The following is a 10,627-nucleotide window of genomic DNA, read 5'->3' as shown; positions in this document are numbered from 1 at the left end:
CACCAGCACAGTATGTTTGTACCCCACAGATTTAAATTGGACACTTTCTGATGTTTTTATGTTGATATTATTTTGCAGAAACATGCAAATAAGTTTACTCTAGTCTAACCCATAGCCAGAATACTCCATCTCAAGTTTTTTAAATGGCTTCCTTTTCTGTCTGCTATTCTCAGATGTGGAAGAAAGGGAGCTGAACATAAGTTCTACAATCAGTTGGAGCAAATACTTGGTCATGAAGTGGTCTCCATTGATGAGTATGATGAAAGAGATGATCAAACAGTAGACCAGGACACAGGTACATTGGCAGTACAGACGGTTTATCTGTTTACATTGAAGACTCAGTCAATCAAATCAGCAGAGCCGTACCTATGATCTGGATCTAGCCGTACCTATGATCCCAGAGCAGGTGCTGAAGGGATGAGATATACCCCGTGGTCAGAGTCCGAGACGCTGGCCCTCATTGAGCTGTGTGGGAACGAGGAGGTCCAGAAGAGCCTCCGAGGTTGCGTTGGCAAAGGGCACATTTTCGCCGACATAGCGGAGAAGCTGGCCACCATTTGGCAATTCAAAACGGCTGAGCAGTGCCACTTGAGGGTTAAGCGGCTGAGGAAAACTTACCGAAGGTGTCTCCACAGCAGGACGTAAGTGCAAAGCACAGATTATTTGTGGGTAAGGTGAGTCATGGTGATTAAATTGGGACCTGTTACAAATCACCTCCCACTGTTCTCCACCTCCTACCTCTGGTCATACCTACAGAAACAGAGGGGAGCCCTTACTCTTCAGATACTACAGGTTCCTGGAGCCGGTGCTAGGCAACGACACTCACTCCCTCGATGCAGAGATTGTTGATTTGTGTGATGACTTCAGGCCACATCCCACTGAGGAACCAGATCAGGAAACATGTATGGTGCCCCCTCATCATCCTTAACCTCTAAGTCTAATGTAATTATGGTCCTGTATTTTTCCTGTGTCCGTGCCAGCAGTTATCAGGTCAAATCAGGACCCTAGTCACAATCAATCTTTAAAAATATATTTTAGTAGCCACCTAAAGCATCCCAAAAACATATTGCGCAAATTAATCCCTGCCGCTCATACCTTCCATATGCGTGTCTCATTTTTGTTTTTTGAAGGCCAGGGCTCAGTCAGTTACGCTGTGACAGAGGTCTGGGGTGAGGACCACGTGCAGCTCTCCCTCCGCGGCTGCTTGAAGAACAGACACGTGTTTGAGTTCATCTCATGGAGGATGAAGGCCCAGGGGTTCATCAGGACGGCTGAGCAGTACCACACCCGCATCAAACGACTCAAGGCCAGCTTCCACCATGACAAGTGAATGCAAAAGATTTATAACTACTGTTTTATGTCTAGTTCTTTACTTTATAAATTACACCTCAACATCGGATATAAATTGAGATGGAATATATTTAATTAATCAAATCAATGCTTTACTTAATTTCATCACAATTCCCTTCCCATTGTAAACAATGTGTTCGTTGGGTGTCACCTGTCTTCAGCTAGCCGTCCTTTAACTGACAGCTCCAAGTTCCCCTGGAGCGCCAGTGAGACCGGGGTCCTCCTCAGTATCTGGGGGAGTGACGACGTCCAGCAGGATCTGAAGGACTGCACCAAAAACAGACACATTGTCACTGAGATCTCTCAGGCAATGGCCAACGATGGCTAACTGAGGACAGCCCAACAGTGCCAGTCTAGAGTGAAGCTACTAAAGGTCAACTTCCGCCAGTTCTGTGAGAGCAGTCAGTAAGCCATGGGGGATAAGATATGGATATGAAATTGATAACCACTATATATAATTGTGAATTGATTATGAAGACGCCATACTGATGGAACAGTTGTGTATTCATGGTCAGAGGTTTGCCATGCTCATGTTAGATAAGCAAAGCTCATTAACTAACCAGATATGAGGAATAAGCATTGAGTCAACAACCAAATATTACGTTCTATTTTCCCAGGGTTGGAGGGGAAGAAGAGGAGTGCAAATTCTATGATCAGTTTGTGCAAATATTTGGGAACAAGTGTCTATCCTGTGATTCTCTGGCTGAGAAATCGAACGGTGCCACAGACATGCGAGAGGACCCAGGTGGACAAGTCCAAGGAACAGGTAAGCAAACAATCTCCTAATCTCTTTTTAGGCTCTCCAGAATCAGGCAGCTGTCCATCACCGTGGGAACTAGATCTCCCCTGGAGCATTGAGGAGACTGAAGCCCTCCTCGACATGTGGGGCAGTGACAGATCCCATTAGGACCTGAGGGGAAACACTGAACTTCAACACATTTATACAGAGATCTCTCAAATGACTGACCAGGACTTCATGAAAACAGCAGAGCAGTGCCAGACGAGGGCGACGCAACTGAACCTGAGTATTATTTCAATCTGACAGAGGAAGCATTAGGGATCATCTCAAGACAGTTTTGTAGCACCACAGGAAAGCTGCAATGACTCAACAATGACTTCTGGAAAAGAGGTGTTTAAACAATGACCTGTGTCTTTTCTCTCCTGCGTTGTTTTCGGAGAGGTTCTGTAATCTATCAAAGAGGCACTGTTGCTTTGTTAAGAAACTCAACATCCATCCCACTTTTTTTGTCTGAAATCAAACACTTATTTAACCCTTTGTATAGGTGCTTAAATCTAAGTGTAATGGACTATCTGAATGCATTTCTGTCATGTATAGAACTTAACAAAACCTTTCAATGGGATTGGCTTGAGTGAATCCTTTAACGAGAATTGGTCAAAACCACATGACATTCTGGACATCTTGATTTTGCATTAAGATTTGCAAAACAATAGGTTTGCTATTATGCATATATTTGTGTATTTTATGCACATTGGTGTTTAAGCAATCTTTGTGCTTTTAGGCCTAGTTTCAAGTGAACTCATTTAGATTTAAATTCCTTTGAGTGGGGTTTGATTGACTGTTATGCTACTGTATAATCTCTGTTACTGTGGGATATCTTTCTCTCAGTGGGTTTTTATCTCGATCTACATTCACCGAAACACTGAGGTTTGTTGTTACCAGCTCTAACCACTGGGGGGAGACAAACAAAATCCTATTTTATCCTCAACAGATTGTCTGGAGCCCCATAGTAAGTAGCCACTAGAATTCTGGAAGCACAAGCACCTACTTTTTGCTTAATCATACGTTATTGTTATATACCATGGTGAGATAGCCGTTGAAACAAATCCGGTTCTCCGCATTGATGGTGTTGGTTGTTCCTCGGATTACCATTTGCATAGAGAGGACACTTTGCATTAGCAGTGCATACTTCAGTGGTCTGGGAGTGTTTATATCCCTGTGAGTTTACCACTTCATGACTGAGAGCTGTCCTTCATGACAACAGAACCCACAACCATGACTTTTATCACCATCTTCATCTGGTCACTGGCCCTCTGCTTTCAAGGTTACAATGTTGTAGATTTTTTCTTGCTGCACAAAACATAATTCAAGATACGTACACAAATGATGAATATATATGACTTTTTAATATGTATATTCAGAACAATATGTATTTAATAATTAATTGTGTTTTTAATTCCTTTTTCAGAATCCAGAGGACAGATAATTGTAACTCAGACTCCTGCAGTGAAAGCTGTTCTCCCAGGACAGTCAGTCTCTCTGAACTGTAAAACCAGCAGTAATGTGCATACAAATAACCATATTTTCTGGTACCAACATAAACCTGGAGAAGCTCCTAAACTCCAAATATCCTGGGCTAAATTCCTTCAATCTGGGACTCCATCTAGATTCAGTGGCAGTGGATCTGGGAGTGACTTCACTCTGACCATCAGTGGAGTCCAGGCTGAAGATGCAGGAGATTATTACTGTCAGAGTGACCACACAGGTGCAGTGTTCACACAGTGATACAGAGCCGTACAAAAACCTCCCTCAGTCAGACTGTACACTGACTGTACTGATACAGCTGGGACCTACTGCAGGTGCTGAGGGGAGGAGATGATCCAGTACAATGACACAGTGTGTAGTAGAGCTGAACAACAATATCTATTTCTGATCTGTTAGATTTTCAAATCTGTTAGATTATATTCAGTCCTTCATTGGTTCCTTATTTAATTTTAACACATTTTTCTTGAGTATCTCATGGAGAACCATGAACCCAGCTATCTTCAAACGTTCAAATCTGGTATATTCCAAAACAGACTTATCGAAATTCCTTTTACATTCAACAGCTCTCTAAAAAGCTTAAACTTAAACTGACCTTTTCCTTTAGGAACAAGTCTTCTTTTTCTTTCAATCTAGAAAAGTCCTGGTTGCAGAAACTATGTAGCCTGTGTTTGACTATATTAATATATTAATAGTAGACACTCTACCATGATGCTGTTAGATTAGTAACCAACACAATACCTCTAACACATCACTGTATCTTGTCTCAGTTCCAAACAAAATAACTGAGTTTGGTAAGAGTTCCTGTAGCGTTGCTGCCCCATCTTGTAATTTGATAATTTAATTCTGATTGAAGATTTTAAATGCAAGTTGGAGGACTAATGCTGATCACTGTCTGCACATGTTTTAAACCTGCTCTTTGAAACTCTTTTATGCACTTCGCTCTGTTTTTAACTTCCATTCATTGTTATGTTTTATACTGAACAAAAATGTAAATGCAGAAAATCAGTCAGTATCTGGTGTGACCACCATTTGCCTCATGCGATACATCTCCTTCGCATAGAGTTGATCAGGCTGTTGATTGTGGCCTGTGGAATGTTTCCCCACTCTTCAATGACTGTGCAAAGTTGCTGGGTATTGGCGGGAACTTGAACACCCTATCGTACACATCAATCCAGAGCATTCCAAACATGCCCAATTGAAATTTGCCACTGAGTATGCAGGCCATGGAAGTACTGGGACATTTTCAGCTTACAGTAATTCTGTACAGATCCTTGCGACATGTGGTTGTGCATTATCCTGCTGAAACATGAGGTGATGGCGGCGGATGTATGGCGTGACAATGGGCCTGAGGATCTAATGCATTCTCTGTGCATTCAAATTGCCATCAATAAAATGCAATTGTGTTAGTTGTCCGTAGCTTATGCTTGCCTGCCCATACCCCACCTCCATCATGGGGCACTCTGTTCACATCGTTGACATCAGCAAACTGCTCGCCCACACAACATCATACATGTGGTCTGCAGTTGTGTGTCCGGTTGGACGTACTGCCAAATTCTCTAGAACGACGTTGGAGGCGGCTTATGATGGAGAAATTAACATTACATTCTCAGGCAACAGCTCTGGTGGACATTCCTGCAGTCAGCATTCCAATTGCAAGCTCCCTCAACTTGAGACATATGTGGCATTGTGTTGTCTGACATGACTGCACATTTTAGAATGGCCTTTTATTGTCCCTATCACAAGGTGCACCTGTGTAATTATCATGCTGTTTAATCAGCTTATCATGTTTCAGGAGAAGAACCAGATGCAGACAGTGTCGAAGTAACAAAAGTGTATTACAAGAACAGGGGGCAGGCAAAATGACAAGTCAAGGACAGGCAGAGGTCAGTAATCCAGATCCAAAAGGTACAGAATGGCAGGCAGTCTCAGGGTTGGGCAGGCAAAGGTCAATAATCTAGGCTGGTGTGACAAGGTACAGAATGGCAGGCAGGCTCAAGGAAGAAATGATGATCAATACCAGAAAACAGGAACTAGAAAACAACAGGAGCAAAGGGAAAACCGCTGGTAGGCTTGACGAACAAAAGGAACTGGCAACAGACAAACAGAGAACACAGGTATAAATACACTGGGCATAATTGGGAGGAAAGGCGACACCTAGAGGGGGGTGGAGATAAGTACAAAAACATGTGAAACAGATCAGGGTGTGACACCGCTTCTTTGAGAGAATATGGAACATTTCTGTGATCTTTTATTTATTTCCCCAGGTAGATGTTGTAATTGAGAATGTGTTCTCAGTCAATTTATCTGGTAAATTAAGGGATAAATAAATACATATTTCAGCTCATGAAACATGGGACCAACACTTTACATGTTGCGTTTATATATCTCTCAATTTGTGATGCAACAAAATGTGAAAAACAAGAGTCAGTCAGCAGAATCACAGTCAACAAACAGATTGCAGTTACTGATCCTGACCACTGCAAAGAGACAGAAAGCCAATGTTATCTGGTCTAATAAAAGTATTAACAATATGATCCATTTCTCAGTCAATAATCAATAGAAGGGGATTCACATATTGGACTATTTCCATATAGAACAGTACATCTTTCAGTGGTCTGGGAGTGTTTATAGCCCTGTGAGTTTAACACTTCATGACTGAGAGCTGTCCTTCATGACAACAGAACCCACAACAACCATGACTTTTAGCACCATCTTCATCTGGATACTTGCCCTCTGTCTCCAAGGTAATATATTTTTCAGAAAATGTTCAGGAAAATTGCAATATTAGGCTATATTACCTCATTGCAGTTTATGTTAATATGCTATGAGGACAAATTAATGAACAATTGAATGCTAATTCTACATGCCATCTCTGTTTCAGAGGCCAGTACACTGTGACTCAAGACTCCTGCAGTGGAAACTATTTCAGTGGGACACTCAGTCAGTCTCAGCTGTAAGTGCTGCAGTGCTGTATACAGTGAGGGCAATGGACACTATTTGCACTGGTACCAACAGAAACCTGGAGGAGCTCCTAAACTCCTGATATACTGGGCTAAAACCCTTCAGTCTGGGACTCCATCTCGAGTCAGTGGCAGTGGATCTGGGAGTGACTTCAGTCTGACCATCAGTGGAGTCCAGGTTGAAGATACAGGATATTACTACTGTCAGAGTGCACACTACTTAAGTGCCTGGGTGTTCACACAGTGATACAGAGCCGTACAAAAAACTCCCTCAGTCAGACTGCGCAGTGACTCTACTGCTACAACAGGGACTTATTCCAGGTGCTGAGGGGAAGACAGTGACATGGAACACTGGTCAGTAGAGGAGGTCAACTTTGAAAATGGCTAGAAAGTATCATACAAATCACACGTTCTCCAACATCGTCATAACTGTCCTAATCTTCATCATCATCATCATGGCTGTAACTTGTTATATTGGTTCATGAACTGAACGTTTATATAAAAGTTACTTATAGTTTTGGAACACATTACCAGTCCATATGCAGAGTAAGATGTACAGAAGGAGAAAGAATAGGGATGTTATTGATGATAACCAATTATTGATGTGATCATCTAGCATGCATTAACCATTTTCATGAGCTGTTAGATCTGTGAATGAGACATGATGTGTTTGAGACACATATATGTAGATACATACACTTTACGCTATTATCATAAAGTATAATAACCATTTTATCTGTCTATTAATTACATGGTGAATCCACCATAGATGTTAAACCAGTCCACTTCCTCACATCTGGCCCAGCCCAGGGTATTTCACTTAGTTAAACTGTTCAACTGCTAGACTGATAGCTGTGAGAGTGAAACTGAGATTTGCATAGACAGGGATTGTTGATTCTGCTTGTCCCATAATAGAGCAGCACTGTCACCATCTTAGCAATTCAACATTATAAATATATTTGTTATGGAAAGTAACTGTTTAGCAGTGTGAGTTCTGAGAGCAGGTTTATTATCAAATGTCACTAATTATCATCACTTGTATTGGAGCTGCAGTATAACAGGATCATTCAGTTGTAGAAATGATTGTAGAGTCTTTGTTGGATAGGATGCCGTTTTCATTCTGTTTGAAAACATGAGAGTAGCGATATGCTACAATGCTGAAATAATAGAAAAAGTTTATTGATGTAAATTAGTATGAAATGTGCTGCATATTCATAAGATAGTGATCACAGGAATCATGATAAAATCAACTATTGGGGTTATATTTCAATTTAAACTATCTTTATCTCAGAGGCAAGAAGACATGTACAACTTTTTTTTCACCTTCATTTAACCAGGTAGGCCAGTTGAGAACAAGTTCTCATATACAACTGCGACCTGGCCAAGATAAAGCAAAGCAGTGCGACACAAAAAACAACAGAGTTACACACGGAATAAACAAATCTACAGTCAATAACACAATAGAAAAGTCTATATACAGTGTGAGCAAATCAGGTAAGATTAGGGAGGTAAGGCAATAAATAGGCCGTAGTGGCGAAGCAATTACAATTTAGCAATTAAACACTGGAGTGATAGATGTGCAGAAGATGAATGTGAGATACAAGAGATACTAGTAGAGATACTGGTGTGCAAAGGAGCAAAAATATAAATAATTAACAATCTGGGGATGAGGTAGTTGGATGGGCTATTTACAGATGGGCTATGTATAGGTGCAATGATAAGCTACTCTGACAGCTGATGCTTAATGTTAATGAGGGATATATAAGTCTCCAGCTTCAGTGATTTTTGCAATTCATTCCAGTCATTGGCACCAGAGAACTCGAAGGAAAGGTGGCCAAAGTAGGAATTGGCTTTGGGGGTGACCAATGAAATATACAGTGCCTTGCGAAAGTATTCGGCCCCCTTGAACTTTGCGACCTTTTGCCACATTTCAGGCTTCAAACATAAAGATATAAAACTGTATTTTTTTTGTGAAGAATCAACAACAAGTGGGACACAATCATGAAGTGGAACGACATTTATTGGATATTTCAAACTTTTTTAACAAATCAAAAACTGAAAAATTGGGCGTGCAAAATTATTCAGCCCCCTTAAGTTAATACTTTGTAGCGCCACCTTTTGCTGCGATTACAGCTGTAAGTCGCTTGGGGTATGTCTCTATCAGTTTTGCACAACGAGAGACTGACATTTTTTCCCATTCCTCCTTGCAAAACAGCTCGAGCTCAGTGAGGTTAGATGGAGAGCATTTGTGAACAGCAGTTTTCAGTTCTTTCCACAGATTCTCGATTGGATTCAGGTCTGGACTTTGACTTAGCCATTCTAACACCTGGATATGTTTATTTTTGAACCATTCCATTGTAGATTTTGCTTTATGTTTTGGATCATTGTCTTGTTGGAAGACAAATCTCCGTCCCAGTCTCAGGTCTTTAGCAGACTCCATTAGGTTTTCTTCCAGAATGGTCCTGTATTTGGCTCCATCCATCTTCCCATCAATTTTAACCATCTTCCCTGTCCCTGCTGAAGAAAAGCAGGCCCAAACCATGATGCTGCCACCACCATGTTTGACAGTGGCGATGGTGTGTTCAGGGTGATGAGCTCTGTTGCTTTTACGCCAAACATAACATTTTGCATTGTTGCCAAAAAGTTCAATTTTGGTTTCATCTGACCAGAGCACCTTCTTCCACATGTTTGGTGTGTCTCCCAGGTGGCTTGTGGCAAACTTTAAACAACACTTTTTATGGATATCTTTAAGAAATGGCTTTCTTCTTGCCACTCTTCCATAAAGGCCAGATTTGTGCAATATACGACTGATTGTTGTCCTATGGACAGAGTCTCCCACCTCAGCTGTAGATCTCTGCAGTTCATCCAGAGTGATCATGGGCCTCCTGGCTGCATCTCTGATCAGTCTTCTCCTTGTATGAGCTGAAAGTTTAGAGGGACGGCCAGGTCTTGGTAGATTTGCAGTGGTCTGATACTCCTTCCATTTCAATATTATCGCTTGCACAGTGCTCCTTGGGATGTTTAAAGCTTGGGAAATCTTTTTGTATCCAAATCCGGCTTTAAACTTCTTCACAACAGTATCTCGGACCTGCCTGGTGTGTTCCTTGTTCTTCATGGTGCTCTCTGCGCTTTTAACGGACCTCTGAGACTATCACAGTTCAGGTGCATTTATACGGAGACTTGATTACACACAGGTGGATTGTATTTATCATCATTAGTCATTTAGGTCAACATTGGATCATTCAGAGATCCTCACTGAACTTCTGGAGAGAGTTTGCTGCACCGAAAGTAAAGGGGCTGAATAATTTTGCACGCCCAATTTTTCAGTTTTTGTTAAAAAAGTTTGAAATATCCAATAAATGTCGTTCCACTTCATGATTGTGTCTCACTTGTTGTTGATTCTTCACAAAAAAATACAGTTTTATATATTTATGTTTGAAGCCTGAAATGTGGCAAAAGGTCGCAAAGTTCAAGGGGGCCGAATACTTTTGCAAGGCACTGTACCTGCTGGAGCACGTGCTATGGGTGGGTGCTGCTATGTTGACCAGTGAGCTGAGATAAGGCAGGGTTTTACCTAGCAAAGACTTATAGATGACCTGGAACCAGTGGTTTTGGGGACGAATATGAAGCGAGGGCCAGCCAACGAGAGCATACAGGTCGCAGTGGTGGGTAGTATATGGGGCTTTGGTGACAAAACAGTTGGCACTGTGATAGACTGCATCCATTTTGCTGAGTAGAGTGTTGGAGGCTATTTTGTAAATGACATCGGCGACGTCAAGGATCGGTAGGATAGTCAGTTTTACGAGGGTATGTTTGGCGGCAAGAGTAGATGCTTTGTTGCAAAATAGGAAGCAGATTCCAGATTTAATTTTGGATTGGAGATGCTTAATGTGAGTCTGGAAGGAGAGTTTACAGTCTAGCCAGACACCTAGGTATTTGTAGTTGTCCACATATTTTAAGTCAGAACCGTCCAGAGTAGTGCTGCTGGAAGGGCGGGCAGGTGTGGGCATCGACCGGGTGAAGAGCATGCATT

The 10,627-nt window shown here is 41.6% G+C and overlaps 1 protein-coding gene and 1 gene segment (V, D, J or C); both read left to right on the top strand.

The window, feature by feature from the left end:
* The first annotated feature begins 6 nt into the window (after positions 1 to 6).
* LOC127926381 (zinc finger and SCAN domain-containing protein 29-like) lies at positions 7 to 3,706 on the top strand. Of its 7 annotated transcripts, none has more exons than XM_052511769.1 (7): positions 7 to 295; positions 407 to 641; positions 757 to 902; positions 1,131 to 1,326; positions 1,534 to 1,755; positions 1,968 to 2,116; positions 3,558 to 3,706. In XM_052511769.1, exons 2-5 carry the CDS (start codon positions 418 to 420, stop codon positions 1,676 to 1,678), a joined length of 711 nt encoding a protein of 236 aa, XP_052367729.1. In that variant the 5' UTR covers positions 7 to 295; positions 407 to 417; the 3' UTR covers positions 1,679 to 1,755; positions 1,968 to 2,116; positions 3,558 to 3,706. The 7 variants fall into 7 exon arrangements, with proteins under 7 accessions (XP_052367729.1, XP_052367728.1, XP_052367730.1 ...); XM_052511768.1 differs by having other exon boundaries at positions 402 to 641; XM_052511770.1 differs by having other exon boundaries at positions 7 to 641; positions 1,534 to 1,723.
* A 170-nt stretch (positions 3,707 to 3,876) lies between these two features.
* On the top strand, positions 3,877 to 7,455 carry LOC118365982 (immunoglobulin kappa variable 4-1-like). The segment is given in 3 exon segments: positions 3,877 to 6,399; positions 6,443 to 6,447; positions 6,539 to 7,455. Coding segments are annotated over 3 exon segments (402 nt in total).
* The last annotated feature ends 3,172 nt before the right edge of the window (positions 7,456 to 10,627 follow it).

This window comes from Oncorhynchus keta, unplaced genomic scaffold (genome assembly GCF_023373465.1).
Source record: "Oncorhynchus keta strain PuntledgeMale-10-30-2019 unplaced genomic scaffold, Oket_V2 Un_contig_7456_pilon_pilon, whole genome shotgun sequence".
NCBI classification, from domain to species: Eukaryota; Metazoa; Chordata; class Actinopteri; order Salmoniformes; family Salmonidae; genus Oncorhynchus; species Oncorhynchus keta.
This window is presented reverse-complemented; position numbering and strand designations above follow the sequence as displayed.

What these genes read in the sequence shown, in the direction of transcription:
- LOC127926381 (XM_052511769.1), top strand. Translation starts at nt 418, where the DNA reads ATGAGATATACCCCGTGGTCAGAGTCCGAGACGCTGGCCCTCATTGAG. An exon ending in AGGTGTCTCCACAGCAGGAC is followed by an intron (nt 642 to 756) that starts GTAAGTGCAAAG and finishes TCATACCTACAG; the next exon opens with AAACAGAGGGGAGCCCTTAC. An exon ending in GGAACCAGATCAGGAAACAT is followed by an intron (nt 903 to 1,130) that starts GTATGGTGCCCC and finishes TGTTTTTTGAAG; the next exon opens with GCCAGGGCTCAGTCAGTTAC.